At 43.0% G+C, this 20,439-nt stretch overlaps 1 protein-coding gene across 1 annotated transcript in view; it reads left to right on the top strand.

Annotated features, from left to right (window-relative positions):
* Nucleotides 1-20,439, top strand: part of LOC109925840 — a 200,458-nt gene that overhangs the window by 161,003 nt on the left and 19,016 nt on the right. Inside the window, exons 11-12 of the mRNA XM_048595971.1 lie at nucleotides 2,760-2,877; nucleotides 5,000-5,239. Coding sequence (XP_048451928.1) covers nucleotides 2,760-2,877; nucleotides 5,000-5,239 — 358 coding nt within the window. The remainder of the gene's footprint in view (nucleotides 1-2,759; nucleotides 2,878-4,999; nucleotides 5,240-20,439) is intronic.

Here is a 20,439-nt window from a genome sequence, read left to right on the forward strand (position 1 = left end):
CTTGTTATCTCAGATTCTCCAGCATCTGCAGTTCCTACTATCTCTGAAATAAAGTTTCAATAGTTGGCCTCAAAGACCTTGGCTTAAAAAAGTGAGATGTAGCCAGGGTTTCTAGCTGTATCACCTTTGCTAGAAGCAGAAGTTGGATTATGACAAAGTTCATTTACATCTGGGGATGCATAGCTTGCTGTTAAATCATTGCCAAGATTTACACAAGCTAAGTTATCATACAGGGAGATACAGGAGGCAGTCCAGTGTCTGTGTGAATGTACATCAACATGAAGTCACACAAGATTAAGGAAAAAAGGAGTGGTCCAATGTGGCGAGGAAGATAAAGCATGTTTCACTTTATAAATTTATATGCGTTTGTAATCATCTTTTTTTTTAACTGGCCCCTGACGCTTTCAAAGATCTGTGTATCCTCTTCAATTATAACTGTTCTGATGAAATGTCATTGACCTGAAGTAAGTAAATCAGTTGTTGGGCATTTACCCTGTTAGAGATACCTGTAACCATTGGAATTTAGAAGAATGAGAGGTAATCTTGTTTAAACATGTAAGATTCTGAGGAGGCTAGACAGGATGAATGTGGACAGGATGTTTCACCTTGTGGAAAAGACTGAAGTTATGGAACACTGTTTAAAGATAAGGGGCTTTAAAAATAATGAGGAGGAATTCATCTCTCAGAAGGTTGTGGGTCTATAGAACTCCCTTTCTGAGAGAACAGTGGAGACAGGATCATTGAATGGTTTTATCTTGGAGATGAATAGGTTCTTGATGGAGAAGAGTTGAAGTCTATCAGACATAGGTAGAAATATGGGTTTGATATTGCAAAAAGATCAGCCATGATCTTATTAAATGGCACAGCAGGCTAGAGGGACTGAATGGCCAAATTTTGTTACTAATTTGTATGCAATTTCTTTTGTTCATATTCCATTTGGTACAATAGCAATGGCTGATTAGTCTGGATTGATCCTTATGAACTGAAATATTGTGTGAAATTGCCACATTTACTCCAATGATTAGAAATCAGAGACATCAACAATTGCCTCTGTCAAATTGTCTAATGCATTAGGAGGAGCGATTCAGTATTTTCACATGATTTCACATTTGAATCAATTCCATGATGGCTCACTTTAGAGACCTTATGAGTACGTCATCAGTTTTGCCAATATAGCCATCCTATTCAGGTAGTCATAGGCTTAAGCTATGAACGTTTGGTTTGTTTGGATGTGCAAGGAGCGTTCAAATGATTTGGCACCCATTAATGCATGCATATTTATGTATACAAGTAAACACATCAATCTCTAACCCCAGCTGCTGCAAGAGCCATGATATCAGCTTTCTTTGGTAAAGCGAGCGTGCTTATAGATGAAGAGGGTCAAACCAGAGCCATTGGCGAGTTGTGGGAAGCTATCAAAGGCCACAACCAAAGGTCAATGAAAAGCTCAAATGGCCACATTTGAATAGAAGGCTTTTCAGTTGATAAATTGAGAATAATGAAGCAGGTACACCCTGACAATTTCTCCATAGCTGTGAATGTCGTGAATTCCTTTGTGAATAATGTTGGTGAGTGCATATTGAAGGAAATTTCTTGGTAGAGCCAGCACTACAGGCAGAACAATTGAGACACACTGGGCTACACAGATTAGTGACTAAGCTTAGTTTGCAATGGGAAAACTGAAACCGAGTCATTATGTATCTGTTGGAGAGAGTGAAGTCAAATAGTACCTCCTCCGTCTTGTCAGATCATTTCCGCATCAGCCTCAGTGAATACTTTTCTGCCTCTGGAATCAGCTGCCCACTTAATCTGCTGTTGGGTGAGCAGAAGTGAACCATGGAACTGTACAGCAAAGAGAGAGGCCATTTGTTCCAATGCATTTGTGCTTTGTCTCTGAAAGCTCTATCCAATTAAACCCATTGACTTGGCTCTTTAACCATCATGTGCCATACTTTACATTTCAAAAGTGGTGTTGTCCATTAAGTTTGTGTATCTAAAATATCTTTTGCATAACCTCTGTTGAGCTTTGAGATGCAATGTTACATTTCTGTTTTCTAAAATGTTAAAACAAAATAAAGTTATTTCATAAAATAGGTGTCAGATTATCTCATTAGGCAGTACACTTGTGCGACGGGATGTCTTGTGTTCAATTCTCACTTGGTCCTTGCACATATAAACTAGGTTGATATTTTCTTATGAATAGTGTTACAACATTATGACTGAGGATAAGTCTCCCACTTCTTGTCATCTGAGTGGACGTAACACATCGCATGCGTTAATAAAATAGAAGAACTGTGAGGTTTTATTTGGTGGGGGGTGTTGGCATCGTGGTCAACATTATTTGCTTATCCACAATGCTGAGACAAATTAATTGATGATTCGTTTGACAGCTGCTGTGTGGGATCTTACTGTGCACAGGTAGACTGCTAAGATTGTCAAGCAAACATCACTACATGTCAAAATTGATACATTTTAAATCAGGTGCCACATGTATGCATTCCTTCCCTTTTTAATTGTTGTGGATCAATATTTTTAAGTTAGAAATGGTGAGATACCTAAATGCTCCCACAACAACTTGATTCCAAATTTTTAAATATTGTATACTATTTTAGTTAAAAGACGCTAAAGACAGACTCTGAGTGAGATCATCCGAAAGACAGGCCATGAATTAATTTGGATGTTGCATTATGTTATTAAATATTATATTCTAGAAAGCATAGACTCATTGTAAAATTACCTCAAAATATATGACATTGCAGCGCTGAAAACCGATTGCTAAAAGCACTAGAAAGCCACAGAGGTGAAGTCATGGCTATGTACGGTGACCTGACTGAAGTCAAACACCAATACAGTGGTATGCAAGGCCATTGCTGGAAGGTAAGGGCAAGCAACAAGTCTCCTCCTGCAGCTTTCCATCAAAACTCTTCCTTCTGAATGCAGCATTAGAGCTGGGCTGAGTGAAGTCTTTCAGCAAGTGAGGAGCAGTTAAGTCGCCATGCAAATGAGACAGGCCCGGAGATGTAATGAATCTTCTATCAACCTTTCCTACCAGGGTGACAGCTTGCTTTGAGGAAGGTTGTAAACGCGAGAGAGATTGTGGTATAATTCCTCAGACTGGCATTTCTGCCCCCCAGTCACCATTCGATTATCTTCCAAATTGCTGTGTTTCAGAGAGATAAAGATTTTTTATGGCTTGCTGACTTGAAACAAGCAGTATAGCTAGAAAAGCAATGGCAATCCTGCCATGCATAGCAATTTCATTGGTAAAAGACAAGATCTTCACTCATATATTTCAAAACTTACTGAGGACAAGCCAGGGCGTGGGGGCAGGGGTGGTGATTGGCAATAATATGAAATATATTTTGTCATGTAAAATTATCTAAATATATTTCTGTATGAAATTTGTTGGGGGTGTTTAATTTAGAATGTGTTTAATATCCAAAGCCTTCCTGCACCAGTAATCCTGCCTAGAGGTTTTAAAAAGATTACCTCCATTTTTCATATAATGTTAATTTTGGGTTTCAGTGAACAAAATATTAAATTTGGATTTTTTTTTGTTAATTAAAATTTTGTAATTAGAAGGAAAATAATTGTCATGCTGCTCAGAGCTTTAAAATAGTGAGCATGTGAAAAAAAAAGCAGGATGTTGATTCTTGCAGAATATTTCTTGTTAAAATTTACAACTTTGTAACATTTAAACATGATAACCAATGCCATATTGAAATCAAGCTATATTTCGGAAAATGATTAGATAGTAAATGTTGTTTTCCACCAATGTTTAAAGTAGACATATGGCACAATTTTACAAGAGCACTCATTGTAAGGGACTTAGTTTCCCCACAAGGAAGCCAGTGCCTGTTGCAAGTTTAGGGACTTTTTCTAGATGGGTTGTTGGTATAGAAGTCAAAGTCATTCCCATTGAAGAGTCAAAGCTTGTGATTTTTACTCAATATTAGTCTGTTTAGTGCATGCTAATCCAAAGGCATTCCAAAAGAATATGCAGTGAGCCAAGGCTAGATCTGAATTGTTTTGTACAATTAATGGACAGAACAAAACAGGAGACATTTTGGAACCAGATTCTCATTACTTCTGGTTAGAGGAATTCACTGTATTCTCTCTTATCAGTGAAGTTGGCAAAATGGCTTCTCATGTTGCAGGGTGTCATCGACTGCACACTTGTGACTTTGCAGGCATCACATCTAAATGCCAAAATGTTCGGCAATTGCAAAAGTTACTGCACTGAGTGAAAGGTTTGTGTGCGCCCGTGCTCAGCATATCGTGCTGCCGAATGCCTTCTAGCCTGGCAACAGTCAGGACATGTTTGTTCTGCATAGGTGCCTTCTATTCAGAGACTTTCCTGGACCCAGTCTAGTATCTCTTGTGGCCAGAATGTACCTCCCCAATAAAAGCAGTTCTGAAGAAGAGCCATTTTAGACTTGAAATATTAACTCTGTTTTTCTGTCCACGGATGCTGGCAGACGTGCTGAGTTTCTCCAGCACTTTGTGTTTTAACTTAAAAGCTGCAGCCTGGCTGACGGTATTCTGTTGGCCAGCTCGAATTGGTGCTAGTCTCACATGAACTTGGGACCCCTGTGCAAGTGTGCAACCACTCAGTTCATGCTTTATGCTGGCTCCATGCCCTGTCTTTTATTTTCTCAGCCACTACAAGCTTTGCATGCTGCCTGTATCACAATGAGCAGTGCAATGTGATTCTTCCTGCACCCACTCCAAATATTACCCACCCACCCCACCCAAGACTTTTCAAATTATACTGTGGGAATATGGATGTAAAAAGTCCATTCATTTGAAATTTCTTTCTCGCTTACATTTGAAGCCTCTGCTAAAACAATAAAGGAAGAAGGATTTCAGAAGGATATTCTCCAGGATTGTTATTTCACAGTGTATGCTCATGTTTTATTGTTGGGCTTTCTGTTTTTCCAAATGTAAATGCTCTTTCATTCATTGCACTGTAAGTACTTAGACAAATTGTTCCACTTAGGTTGAATGGTCTGGCACACCTCAGCCTGTTCAAATCGAACTGAAGTGTCTACAAGCTGTGAAGGATAAATTGCCTAAAGGACAGTTCATCCTCAGAATTTCGTTGTACAGCCGACTTGGGGGCTATCCACTTCGATGGTTGAACACGAAGGATCACAACTGGACAGGGACAACCCAACCAGTCCACCATGATGGCAACTTTTATAACATGGAACTGAGTTTCAACCAGAGCATTGCTGCGGTAAGCAATATCATTATTGTATAATACTTACTTTGTAAAAGAAGTGACAACAATGTTTCAGGAACTAATGTATTTTCGACTTCGCTTCACAGCAAACAGTGAGATATGTGTTTTGAAGATTCATACTCCAATGTCTCTCAAATAGTCTGTGTACCATTCATGGTTGAGTGATCAGAGAAATCACTGAGGCAGGTGCTTTGGTTTAACCAGGGAAAGGACTGTGTATTTTGAGCGCTTTTGTCCTGTATTATGTTTTGAGCCCTCTTCCACCATATTATATACAGTCAGTAGAGAGGTTTGCAGTGTCTGTGCCTCTTTGTCTTCCCACCTGCGCTTCACATGTAGCTCATGGAAGTAAAAAGTGAAGAAAATAGATATAATGAATTCAGTTGCCTCAAAGCAAGTAGCCTGACAGAATTACACTGTATCATTCAAGAATTGAAAAGTACTCTCATATCTAAGATGGAACTTCTTCGACGGCAGAATGAGAGAAGACACCTTTTTAAGCATTAGTAAGCAACCTGTTTACATTGTAGTCTTCTTGAATTTAATCAAAAATGTTGTTGATCATCTGACTATTTCTCTGTGGTTCTTACAAAGGTCTAAATCTGCTACTCCACCTTACAGTTCATGTTCCTGCTGTGTTAAAATCAAGACTGATTGTTCAGCCTCTAATTCTAATTCATTTTTTAGACCTCAAAACTGTAGAATTTCTCTCAGTCTTTCCTCCCTCTTACAGTATTTTAAGGGCTGAAGACTCAAGCTTGGTGCAATGCAATTTATTTTGCTGTTCTCTTTTATTCTTCTTTGATGTTTGTGGTCATCTACTGAATTGAATGAATTCCTTGCTTGGAGGCTAAGCACTGACACAGAATAGACAGACTGAACGGCCTGCCTTGTGTTTTAGAATTTCATTGCGTGCTAATTTTTTTTATTCATTCATGGAATGTGGGTGTCGCTGGCTGGCCAACATTTATTGCCCATCCCTAGTTGCCCTTGAGAAGGTGATGGTGAGCTGCCTTCTTGAACTGCTGCAGTCCACCCGCTGTGGGTTGATCCACAATGCATTTAGGGAGGGAATTCCAGAATTTTGACCCAGCCACAGTGAAGGAACGGCGATATATTTCCAAGTTAGGATGGTGGTATTCCCATATATCTGCTGCTATTGTCCTTCTAGATGGAAGTGGTCGTGGGTTTGGAAGGTGCTGTCTGAGGATCTTTGGCAAATTTCTAGTTGAATATCGTGGTGCTTCATTTTGGATTCTTTTTAGGACAGTTGGAATTCCAGCCATTGCAGGCGACCAGGCAACCTGTCTCTGTATCTCATCCTTATTATTTAGCTAATTCTTGGGTCAGATTGATAGATTGAGTAGTATTTTGCAGTTAGGTGAAGACCAGCAAGCAAGAATTGAGTAAACCAGTCCTGCCCTTACAGCTGTGCATCTGTTTTTGCATAATTACAGGAGAAGATTGACAGTAGCTGAGTAGAAGATTGTGTCCTTTTCTTTTCATTCTTGGTAAGTGAAGTGTTGATGGTGGAAGGCAGCCAAGATGGATAAAAAGTGACTGAATGGAAACAATCTGCAAATTGCGAGAGATGATCAGTTGTTTAAAAGGAAATTTTGGTACTTTAGGGATAAAACAGTTGAAGATGGCAACAGTGAGTATCATAGTGCTTTTGTTCAGCATTGTGTTTCGTGGATCTGATGAACTTTAGATTGATTGAGGTATATAAGTCACTGCATTAGCAAACAATATACAATTATGTACATCTCTACAATATGGTCTGATTGATAGCTTTGATTTAGGTAATACCTGCTGTGCGTATGCCTTGCTGTTAAGAGAATTCACCTTTTAAGACCTCCTTATGCTCTGTGTATTCAGTGCTGTGAGTCTGCCTGGCTTTTAGTCTGCAATGATTTTGCAAGCTGCACACATACAAATCAGTTGGTTTGCTGCCATGCTTATGTATAAATTGAAATGTGTGTTACTGTATAAAAATAAATTAACCCAAGGAAGTATTCAAGTCCTGATGAATGATTGAATTATTAGACCATTATCAGTAACATTGCAATGTCCATTGTAGAAAAAGCTTAAAAGATGAGCTTCTTTCAGCCTGTAGTTAAGAAATAAAAATTGCTTCACACTTTCATCCTGCTTCAGTTTATGTTAGCCTAGTTTCTAAACAGTAGTGGCAGTATCCAGGTCATAATATTTCCAAGCAAGGGAGAGACTAATGTAAGGATATTTTTATGCTTCCTTTGAAACTGGCATCCATCTCCTTCTGTGCATGAAGGCAACACTTCTGGCAGCTGCACTAAAGACAGAGATCCCAAGACACTGTGGGGAAACACTTCTTGCCCTAAGCGCAGCAGTGTATCTATTCCTGCCCTCAGAGTCTAGCCCCACCATAACTTATAAGGTCAAGGGTAAGTACTCTGACTTGCATAGACATGCTAACTTGGGTCTGCCATCTGCGCTGTTACCTCTCACTCACAAAAGTGGATGGAAAGACCCAACTCCCGACAGGATATTGTTAGGTGGGTTTTTTTTTCTTTGCAGCCTCTTTACAAGACAGTTTTAATACTTGCAATAAGCCAGTTTATTGGTGGCCCAGGTCTTAATTTTGGACCTGACCCCAGGTGGACCTCACAGTTACCATGGTATGACATACTAAGGAGACATAGTCCACAAAGGGCTGTCAACATCACTCTGCATTAGAGAAAGATGTATGTATAAATAGAAACATATGTATAAATTGTAGGTAGCCATTCCATAAATATGGGGTAAGGTCAGGCCTCTGTGAACTATCATAGCTGGTACAGGGATTGCGCTGTTGCCTTAATGCTGCGCTATGCTTTAGTTATCGTGCTGACCGAATTAACCAATTCTCCAGTTACCGTGGTAAACCCTGCACTACTCACATTCACCAGCTGCACTGTGCTCAAAGATCTGCCAAGAGCATTGGAGAGTCAGTATTGAGAGGCAGTGCTCTGAAAGAGTGAATAGATTTTCAGCCTTGAATCTTCAGTGATTTAATGCCAGAGTTTGTTTGAATGACTTTGTTTTCATTTTGCTTTTACTTAACAGCAGATTTTCTTCATGATTTAATGCCAAATTTTGTTTAAAGGATTTTGTTTAAAAATGGAGTTTCACTTACAGCAGATAATCTTCTTAAAGTACATTTTGCTGCACTGTTTGCCAAGGCTGTAACTTGTAATAGAAAATAAAACTCAAAACAGTTGGACTACTTAGCGTGCACTTAACTGTGGTTCTTGTGTACTTCTGCTAACAAATTATTGTAATAGGACATGCTGCAAGAGAAAATGGATCCAAGTACTGATAAATATTCAGCATACATATTCATAAAGTATATTTAGTTTAAAAACACTCTTATTTAGCCCAATAAGTATAGAAGTCCTTTGAAGTAAATTCGCTACAATAATAATTACGTGGCCACCAGGTAAAAGTAACTCCATATTGCGAGTAGCTTTAATTAAAAAGAAATAAGGATAAAAGAGTAATTTTAAATACGGTGCTATTTTTTGTTTTAATATCTCATCCTTATCATTTTGTAGCTTAAGTTCAGCTAATAGTCATACAAAGTGACATTTGTAAAACCATAAAAACTGAAAGAACTACAGACGTCATAAATCAGGAACAAAAACAGAGGTTGCTAGAAAAGCTCAGCAGGTCTGGCAGCATCTGTGAAGAAAAAATCAGAGTTAACGTTTCAGGTCAGATAATCCTTCCTCAGAACGAGTAAAACCACGTTATATTTATTGTTCTGTCACCTCACCACCAGGTTATACTTATACTTTGACAGCAACGCTCACATTCCATGAAAGAACATAGAAAAATAATGTTTGTTGGCTCTTTCATTTAGTGAGTGAGTGACTGCCTAAACTCTTTTCTTGGGGCTTGGGCAGGTCGCTAGCCTAAGTTTGTTATCTGTTAACCTTCTATCTGCTTTACAACAGGCAATACTCCATCCAACTCAATTTGTCTAACATTTTCCTGGTGTGACTCCACTTTAATGCACAAGAGTTCAGTGGCGTTGTTGGGGGAAGATTGAGGTTGAATGTGGCGGGTCATGCTAATTATTATTTTTTTCCAAAAGAAAAGTTCCCTACCTTCTCTCAGGTTTTCTATTGCAGCAACAATCAGGCCACAATGACCTATCCGCAAGGCCATGGTCACTATCGAGTAAAGTCACCACAATCCTATCGGATCACATGGTGCTTTCTGATTAGAGAGAGAGAGAGACAACTCATGGTGGTTTAACCTGAGGGTCGCCACACCTCAGGTGAAAGGAGAGATTGAGAAGATAGTAACTTTAGCTGGTGCAGAAATTGAATCATCTCTGTTGATATCTCTCTATATAAAAAAATGGCCATCCAGTGAATTGTGCTAACTGACATCCCCTCACCGTAATAGAACAGTGCATGATTTGGGGCGGCACCGTGGCTCAGTGGTTAGCGCTGCTGTCTCACAGCACCAAGGACCCAGGTTCAATTCCAACCTCACGTGACTGTCCATGTGGAGTTTGCACATTCTCCCCACATGTCTCCCACAGTCCAAAGATGTGCAGGTTAGGTGCATTGGGCATGCTAAATTACCTGTAGTGTCCAGGGTTTTGTGGATTAACCATTGGAAATTTAAGGTGATGGGGGGAGGGGGAGATGGGTCTGGACGGGATGCTTTCCGGAGGGGCAGTATAGGCTCAATGGACTCTGATTCTGCACTATATGATTTAAAGGGTCCTCATTACTGTGACCACTCAGTCAAAGCTCCATGGCAGGTATTGCTGCTTTGAAGCTCACTGCCTAAACACTCATCTCTCAATCCACTGGGGACGAAGGCCTACAGTTTGGGAAGCCCTGACAAAACTATTCATCCCAAGATCTAGTAAAGCTCATCTACAGAAGGCAATCAAAGTTGGAAACAACAATTAAGACTTGGATGCAATCTCAGTCCCTCTATTGTTTGAACTTCACATTCTGTCCCTTTTATGACTTAAAAGAATAAAGCATTGGTACAATAAAATTGTTACTGGCAAAATCCTGGATTAAAATAATAAAAATTGTACATTTTTTACAATTGAATTGCACCTTGCGGGTATGGGATTACTGGATTTTATTTTTCTTGTTATAAACCTATCAGTTTCTCGATGGTTTAAATCACACATTACATTCCTCATTGTCTTTCACAAATGTCACTGCTAAATCCTTGACATGCTATTCAAGCCACAAAACTGATCTGCTCAGCTATTTTGCAATGCTTGGTTGCACACATGCTCATAATGCCAAACAAACAACATCTCCCGTTGGTTCCTGATGTATAAACACATAGTATTTTGAAAACCATATTGTGCTGTTTCTAGGTTTTGCTTGGAGTTGAAAGCTGAGCACAAAACATATTTAAGAACAACATTGATTGAGCCATCTAAAATTAGAAAGGACATATAGAGCTGGATTTTACAGCCCTGTGCAGGATATTGGGTGAAAACATAATATATAACATGTGGCCAGCTTACTGCCTTCATGTTCACCTCTCAGCTGATCCCATCATACAGTGTGTAGTCAGGACATCCAGTAGCCTGCCTATCCTGAGGGATATCGAAGCTTCAGAAGGCCAGTTTATACTTACTTGAGCCATCTCTGCTGCCATTAAGTCTTGAGCAGTGTAGGCAAGAATCAGAACTCTTTTTTGTTGGAAAATGTGCCCTGTGATGTTGCTGTCTCTTTGTTCCTCTCATCTTGGCCTTCATATCCTACCCTCCTCCCTCCCCTTGCCCCCTCCTGAGGATACCAAATATGTTACTGTCCTAAATGTTTGGCACGTACTGGGTCCAGACATCATTGACAGTTTCTGTGAGCCTACTTGCCTGCAATGGTTCTGTGACACGCCTGAAACTGCTAGATGGATCGCAGCTCTTGAGGGCAGGACCCTCTCGTACTGAATGATGCATATCCAACCTTTAGCTGGTTTAGGCTCCCCGCCCCCGTCCCCAACAATGAACCCCCCCACCCTGTGGGGCGGACCTTTAAAGATAAGTTGGTTATGACCTTAAGTTGCTTCCTGGTGGTGGTGGGGGCTAGCAGTGCTGCACCCAATCTTACCTCACCCCATATTCTTTTAATGCTGTTTCCTTTTGAAATAAATTGATGATTGCAGATACCATCCAACCCCTGTTCTTTACCGAATGACTCTATGCTGAAAGTGATCAGGGTAACCCATTTATTTGTGTCTGTTGTGGCTCAGTGTTCTCATCTGTAAATCAGAAGGTTCTAAGATCACATCCTGCTTCAAGAAGCAAGGACGAACCACAAGACCAACGCCCTATGGTCAGTCAGTCAGTGACAGCATGTTACAGTGTTGGAGGTGCCATCCTTTGGGTGAGGTTTTAATATGACATCCTTATTTGCTGTCTCAAGTGGACATAAAGGATCCCATGGCAGTAATTTAAAGAAAAGCAGGATATCATTCCCAATCACTGAAACAAAAACAGAATATCTGATCAATATACCATTGATATATGTGTGTGAGCTTTGAGTGCACAACTGCGCTGTTACATTAAAAACCAAAAGAACTGCGGATGCCATTAATCAGAAACAAAAACAGAAGTTGCCGGAAAAGCTCAGCAGGTCTAGCAGCAACTGTGAAGAGAAAATCAGAGTTAGTGTTTCGGGTCTGGTGATCCTTCCTGAGAACTGATGCTAGCTAGGAAAGTGTTGGTTGATGTGCAGAAGATAGGGTGGGAGGAGGGGCTAAGGATTAAACGATAGGTGGGAATAGAGCCCAATGAGAGAGAAGAACAGTCGGACAGTCAAAGGAGTGTTCAAAGTTTTTTGAGAAGATTTGTAGCTCGGGTTGTGGATGAGGGTGTAGACTTGCTCACCGAGCCGGTGTTTTTGATTGCAGACGTTTCATCACCCTGCTGGGTAACATCGTTAGTGCGCCTCCGGTGAAGCGTTGGTGTTCTGTCCTGCTTGTTATTTTTATGCCTCGGTTTGCTGGGGCGGTTGGCATTACTTCCGGTTCTGTTTCTCACTGGCTTGTATATTGGGTCCAATTCAATGTCCAGTCAAAGGAGAGGATAACGATCTGGCTGGGAGGGTGATTAGCTGTTAATGGGAACTGTTAGCGATTAGCATTAGGTAGTGTGTAATGGCAGAATATGTGATGACAAGGCCTGGTGTGTGGGGCATGAGGCAAGGACATTGGGGTGTTCAGGCCCTAAAATTTTAGATCGCGTTATTGGGTCCGGAAAGCTGCAGTGTCCCCAAGTGGAATTGAGGTGTTGTTCTTCCAGCTTGTGCTGAATTTCGCTGGAATAATGTGCTGGAGAGATGTTGGCCAGGAAACAGGATGGAATGTTAACATGACAGACAAATGGAAGCTCAGGGTCTCTTTTGCGAGCTGGACGTAGATGTTCTGCGAAGCGATCACCCAGTCTACACTTCGTTTCCCCAGTGTATAGGAGACCACGTGAGCAGTGAATGCAGGAGACTAGATTCTGGGAACTGCAAGTAAAGTGCTGCTTCACCTGAAAGATATGTTTGGGCCCTTGGATACTGAGGAGGGAGGAAGTAAACATGCCGATGTTACATCTTCTGTGGTTGCAGGAGAAGTTGCCATGGAGCTGTGGGGGAGGGGTTTTGGGAGTGAAGGAGGGCCATGGCGTCCCGGAGGGAACGGTCCTTGCTGAAGGCTAACAAGGGAAGGGAGGGGAATATGTGCCTTGTGGTGGCATCCAGCTGGAGGTGGCGGTAATGCTGGCTCCTTATCCTCTGAATGTGGATGCTGGTGGGATGGTAGGTGAGGACAACGCAGACTGTATCGCTGTTGTGGGAGGGAAGAGATGAGGTGAGGGCCAAAGTGTGGGAGATGGGTTGGACCTGGTTGAAGGTGCTGTCAACCACAGTGCTGGGGAATCCTTGGTTGAGAAAGAAGGTGGACATTTCAGAGGCCCCCTCGTCGAAGTTGGCATCATCAGAACAGATCCAACGGAGATGGAGGAACTAGGAGAATGGAACAGTGTCTTTACATTAAGCAGGGTGTGAGGATGTATAGTTAAGGTAACTGTGGGAGTTAGTGGATTTATAGTGGATATTAGTGGCCAAACTCTCTGAAGAAATGGAAACAGAGATAGTGAGGAAGGGAAGGGAGCAATCAGAGATGGACCAGGTGAAGGTGAGAGCGGGCTGGAAATTGGAAGTGAATTTGATAAACCTTTCCAATTCCAGACGAGAGAGGGAAGCAGCACTGATGATATCAGGGTGGACAGGGTGGTGTGTTAAAGTGGCAGACAACTGGAAGCTGAGGGTTATCTCACGGGCAGAAAGTAAATGTTCTGCAAAGCTGTCACCCAGTCCACGTTTAGTTTCCCCAATTTAGTGGAGACCACATTGTGAGCAGTGCATGCAATAGACTAGATTACGTGAAGTGCAGGTAAAGTGCTGCTTCACCTGGAAGGTGTGTTTGGGCCGTCGGATACTGAGGAAGGAGGAAGTAAATGGGCAGGTGTTACACCCTTGGCAGTTGCAGGGGAAGGTGCCATGGGGGACTGTGGGCGGTTTTTGGGAGTGAAGGAGGAGTGGACCGGGGTGACCCAGAGGAATTGGCCTGGTGGTGGCATCTCTCTGGAAGTGACAGAAATGGCAGCTGATCATCTTCTGGATGTGGATGCTGGTGGGATGGTAGGTAAGGACAAGGGGTACCCTATTGCCCAACCTATCTCCCTCTGAATTGACTGTACTCTGTGTGCTTAGATATAACCCTGACTTTGTTATTGAGCCTGCTGATAAGGCTGGTGCTGTTGTAGTCTGACAGACTGACCTCTACACCGCAGAGTCTCAGTGCCAGCTCTCAGATACTTCCTCCTATCTTCCCCTGGACCATGACCCCACCATGGCACATCAGGCCATTGTATCAACTACAGCCACTGACCGCATACATCTCCCCCCAACTGCCTTCAAGCCGATAGTTCCCCAGACTATTTGACTGGATTTTACATTTTACATTTTACATATTAAAAACCTCACCCAAAGGATGGCATCTCCAACACTGTAACATGCTCTCACTGACTGACTGACAATAGGGCGTTGGTCTTGTGGTTTGTCCTGGCATCTTGAAGCAGGATGTGATCTTAGAACCTTCTGATTTACAGATGAGAACACTGAGCCACTACAGACACAAATAAATGGGTTACCCTGATCACTTTCAGCATAGTGTCATTCAGTAAAGAACAGGGGTTGGATGATATTTGCAATCATCAATTTATTTCAAAAGCAAACAGCATTAAAAGAATATGGGGTGAGGTAAGATTGGGTGCAGCACTGCTAGCCCCAGACTATCAGTCTATCAGACCAATTGTTTCAGCCTGCTCCTGCCCCACAGAAATCCTCTCTTGCTGCCTTGACACAGTTTTTTCTCCCTTGGCTCAGTCACTGCCCACGTCCACCCATGATTCCTCTGATGCTTTATGCCAGTTTCAGAATTTCCAGTTTACAGCTCAAGCCGCCTCCTCTTTACCATGGACGTGCAATCCCTTTACATGTCCATTCCCTACCAGGATGGTCCCAGGGCTCTGTGCTTCTTCCTGGAGCAAAGGCCTGAACCGCCCCCACCCACCACCACTCTCCTCTACTTGGATGAGCTCGCCTACATCTTCAACAACTTCTCTTTTAACTCCTGTCATTTTCTTCAGGTCAGAGGGGTGGCCATGGATGCCTGCATGGGCCCTCGTTATGCCTGTCTCTTCATGGGGTACGTGGAACATTCCTTGTTCCAGTCCTATTTCGGCCCCCACCCACAAATGTTCCTTTGATATATCGATGATATCATCTGTGTTGCTTCCTTCTCTCATCTGGAATTGGAAAAGTACATCGATTTCGCTTCCAATTTCCACCTCACTTTCATCTATTTCTGACTCCTCCCTTCCTTTCCTCGACATCTCTGTTTCCATTTCTGGGACGAGACTGGCCACTAATATTCACCAACTTTCACAGCTACCTGGACTATACATCCTCGCACCCTGCTTCCTGTGAAGACTCCATCCTATTCTCCCAGTTCATCTGTCTCTGTCGCATGAGTTCCGATGAGGCCAACTTTGACAAGGGAGCCTCTGAAGTGTCCACCTTCTTCCTCAACCGAGGATTCCCCAGCACCGTTGTCGACAGGGCCCTCAGCCGGGTCTGACCCATCTCCTACGCTTCCAACCTCACCCCCTGTCTTCCCTCCTGCAACAGCAATAGGGGTCCTCTTGTCTGTAACTACCATCCCACCATCATCCACATCCAGAAGATCATCAGACGCCATTTCCACCACCTCCAGCGAGATGCCACCACTAAATCAGTCTGTAGTTTTATAGAAACCTGACAGTGTGGAAGCAGGCCATTTGGCCCATCGAGTCCACACCGACTCTCCAAAGAGCATCCCATCCAGACCCACCCCCTACCCTGTCCCTGCATTTCCCACCCTAGACACTGTGGGCAATTTAGCTTGCCAGTCCATCTAACCTGCACATCTTTGGACTGTGGGGGGAAACTGGAGCACCCGGAGGAAACCCATGTAGACACGTGGAGAATGTGCAAACTCCACACAGTCACCTTAGGCTGGAATCGAACCCGGGTCCCTGGCGCTGTGAGGCAGCAATGCTAACCACTGAGCCACCGTGTCACCCTATATACCCCTCTCCTCCCTTGTCCGCCATCTGCAGGGACCATTCCCTCCGGGACACCCTGGTCCACTCTTCCTTCACTCCCAACACCCCCTGCGCCCCCCACAGCCCCACGGCACCTTCTCCTGCAACCACCAAAGGTGTAACACCTGCCCATTTACCTCCTCCTTCCTCAGTATCCCAGGGCCCAAACATACCTTCCAGGTGAAGCAACACTTTACCTGCACTTCTCACAATTTACTGTACTGCATTCACTGCTCACAATGTGGTTTCATCTACATCGGGGAAACAAAGCGTAGACTGGGTGACAACTTTGCAGAACATTTGTGTTCTGCCCGCAAAATAACCCTGAGCTTCCAGTTGCCTGCCACTTTAATATACTCTGTTCCCTGGCCAACATCTCTATCTCAGGCTTGCTGCAGTGCTCCAGTAAAGCTCAGTGCAAGTTGGGAAAACAACACCTCATTATCCACACGGGGACCCTGCAGCCCTGTGGATTCAATATCGAGTTCAATAATTTTGGGCCTGAACTTCCCCATGTCCCAACCCACTACCCCACACACCAGGCCTTGTTATCTGCCATGATACACTACCTATTGTTAGCCAGTAACAGTTTCTGTTCTCCCAGCCAGACCGATATCCACTCCTTTGTCTATCCAACTGTTCTTCTCTCTCTTTGGGCTCAATCCCTACCTAACGTTTACTCCTTATCTCTCCCCTCACCCTATTATCTGCGTATAAACCGACATTTTCCCAGCTACCAACAGTTCTGAGGAAGGGTCACCAGACCTGAAACATTAACTTTGGTTTCTCTTCACAGACGCTGCCAGACCTGCTGAGCTTTTCCAGCAACTTTTGTTTTTGTGTATACACTGCTACATTTCCCAAAATTATGGCACTAACTACTTTCAAAAGTACTTCTTTGGTGATAAAGTGTTTTGGGCCATTCTGTGCTTGTGAAAGGTGGTATATTAATTCAAGTCTTTTGTCCTGAAGTTTTTTATTGTTGTAAAGGACACCTCTCTCATTACATGCTATTGGAATCCATTACAAAGGAAGCAACTGAAGAACCTTCAAGAATGACAAATGATGCAAGCCAACATGACATATGAAAACTGTTGTATGAACCTTCCATATCAGTACTCATCCTGTTATATGAGCTATCTGTACCATTATCCACTAGAATGCAGATTAGCTGCCACCATCTTGTTTTAGGATGGAGATCTCTTCGGAAAGTAGGACGCATGCACACAGTCAGAATGTTCAAAGCCCAGTGCAGAGACAATGGGCTGAATGTGTCATAAAAGCTGTGTGATTCTAATATGGGCTCTTTGATCAAGTGTGGTGGAGGAAAATCATGTGGAAGTCTAACAAGAAGTTGGTATCTTAAACAATGTAGTTCATTACATGGCAGCAACTATGTACAAGTTACAGTATTATGATATCCCTTACTACAAAGACTCTGAGGAAGACCCAGATAGTAGATCTCACTTGTTTGAGATCCTAAGATGTTCACACGTTGATCAGATGGGTCGATGGGCCGACGAATGGCAGATAGAGTTTAATTTGGATAAGTTTGAGGTGTTGCATTTTGGTAAGGCAAATCGGGGCAGGACTTATACATAATGGTAGGGCCCTGGGTAGTGTTACAAGCAAAAAGACCTTGGGCCACAGGCTCATAATTCCGTGAAATTGCAGGCAAACTGGGTGATAAAGAAGACATTTGGTACACTTGCCTTCATTGGTCAGTGCATTGATTGAGTACAGGAGTTGGGATGTCATGTTGTGGCTGTGCAGGACATTTATTAGACCACTTTTGGGATACTGCATGCAACTCTGGTCTCACTGCTATAGAAAAGATGTTGTTAAACTTGAAAGGATGCAGAAAAGATTCACAAGGATGTTGCCGGGGTTGGAGGTCTGAGCTATAGGGAGAGGCTGGATAGGCTGGGGCCATTTTCCCTGGAGGGTCGGAGGCTGAGGGGGTGACATTATAGAGGTTTATAAAATCATGAAAGGCATGGATAGAGTGAATAGGCTAGGTCTTTTTCCAAGGGCAGGGGAGCCCAAAACTAGAGGGCATAGTTTTAAGGTGAGAGGGGAAAGATTTAAAAGGGATCCAAGGGGCAGTTTTTTCATGCAGAGGGTGGTGCGCATATGGAATGGTAGAGGCAGATACAACAACAACATTTGAAAGGAATCTGGATGGGTATAATGAATAGGAAGAGTTTAGAGGGATATGGGCCAAATGCTGGCAAATGGGACGAGATTAATTTAGAATATCTGGTTGTCATGGATGAGTTGGACTGAAAAGTCTGTTTCTGTGCTGTACAACTCTATGACGGACTCTAAGTCTGAATAGTATCATTATAGTGGCTGGTGCTTATGGCACATATCAGCACATTTCCCTCCCCAGTTTTTTTTCCCCATTATTAATATTGATACTTTCATGCATATGACTTTAACAACCCCATCTCCGAAAGTATCAGATTTCTCAAATTTAGTTAGTTTAGATGTTTTAATATTTTTCTTTTAGGACTTGGAAAATTGGTAGAGTCTGGATTGAAGATTGCTGATGTTGATTCTGTCACTGCTCCTGACAGTGTGAGGTCTGTAAGTCATTTTCATTATGACATTTCCCATTGAGTTTATCCCAGTCAAGCAATGATGGAAGATTGATCTGTGATAGCATGACGTTCCTGTGGTTCCTTCCTAAGTTCCCTGCTGCTGTGTGGACCTCCGAGGTCAGTGTGCAGCAGTGACATCGGAACAGAAGTCAATGAATTCTCTTGTCTCTCCCTTGTCCGCCTTCCACAGGGACCGTTCCCTCTGGGACACCCTGGTCCACACTTCCTTCACCCCCAACACCCCCCCACAGCCCTACGGCACCTTCCCCTGTAACCGGCGAAGGTGCAACACCTGCCCATTTATTCCTCCCTCCCCAGTATCCAAGGGCCCAAACATACCTTCCAGGTGAAGCAACACTTCACCTGCATTTCACAGAATTTAGTCTACTGCATTCGCTGCTCACAATGTGGTCTCCTCCACATTGGGGAAACAAAGCATAGACTTGGCAACTGCTTTGCAGAACATCTATGTTCTGCTCGCAAAAAAGACCCTGAACTACCTGTTGTCTGCCACTTCAATACAGCACCTTGTTCCCTGGCCAACATCTCTGTCTCTGGCTTGCTACAGTGTTCCAGTGAAGCCCAACGCAAGCTGGAGGAACAACACCTCATTTTCCGCTTAGGGACCCTACAGCCCTCCAGACTCAATATTGAGTTCAATAGTTTTATGGCCTAAACTCTCCCGTGTCCCAGCCCCCCACCCCACACACCAGGCCTTGTTACCACATAGCCTGCCACTACACACCCCCTGTTGTTAGTCACTAACAGTCCCCATTAACAACTATTCACCCTCCCAGCCTGATCGTTAGTAACTCCTTTGTCTGTCCAACTACCTTTCTCTCTCTTTGGGCTGTATCCTATTGTTTACTCCCTACCCCACCCACCTCCCTATTTTCTGCATATAAACTGACGTTTTCCCAGCCACAATCAGTTCTGAGGAAGGGTCACCGGACCTGTTTTTCTGCCCTGTTTTTTCCTTCACAGATGTTGCCAGACCTGCTGAGCTTTTCCAGCAACTTTGTTTTGGTTCATGAATTCTCAAACCTGATGGTATGCGTGGACTCTCTGGGCAGCTGTGCAATCGCATGCCTTAGAGGGCACGCTGATGTTTCATACAACTCTTTCAGCTATGTGAACAATATGCAATTCCTTGAATGACCATATCCATTGACCTTGGCCAAAACATGTCAACTGTGTCGCACAAAGACAGCTATCATTATTTGAGGTCACCGAACATGACTGGTCCCTCTGTACATTTTTGATAGTCCCATGGGTGTAAATGTGGAGTCAACTCCTTTGACAAGATAAGAAGTTGGGTCTTCAGCAACTCTGATGGTGATTGAGTATGCTGGTGTGGGCTCGACTTAATAGTATAAAGGACAACATTGTTCTGCAAAAGAGACTTGAGAGTCCAGAACCCACATATTTGGTTGTGGCTATCCTGGAGATTGTGATATGTTCAAATGCGGAACTGGCTGCAAATTGGCTGAAGGACATGCTGATGTCCTGGCCCACTACAATCCATCCTTTCCAACAATCATAACTGCTGATGCTTCAGCTACAAGCCTTGTGCAGGGAACCTCCGAATGTTGAATGCAAGCATACTATGCATTATGGGCATTGTCAGACACAACATCGAGAAATGCAGGCATAAGGAAATAGAAAAGGAAGCTCTGTTGTTTGCGAGCGATTTTCAGTATACATCCTTGGCCCAACAATGCTCACAAGAGAAAGAACCGGATTCTATTTTTGGCAAATGTTTCACATAGAAGCTTGGCAACCACATCTGTCGAGGTACACGTAGCTTTTAATCTCTGCCCACTATGAAAAATTGTCAACATCATGATCTGAACATGTGTCAAAAAGATCTGTGCCCACATTCCCAAGAT

This window comes from Rhincodon typus, chromosome 4, assembly GCF_021869965.1.
Source record: "Rhincodon typus isolate 14 chromosome 4, sRhiTyp1.1, whole genome shotgun sequence".
Lineage (NCBI taxonomy): Eukaryota > Metazoa > Chordata > Chondrichthyes > Orectolobiformes > Rhincodontidae > Rhincodon > Rhincodon typus.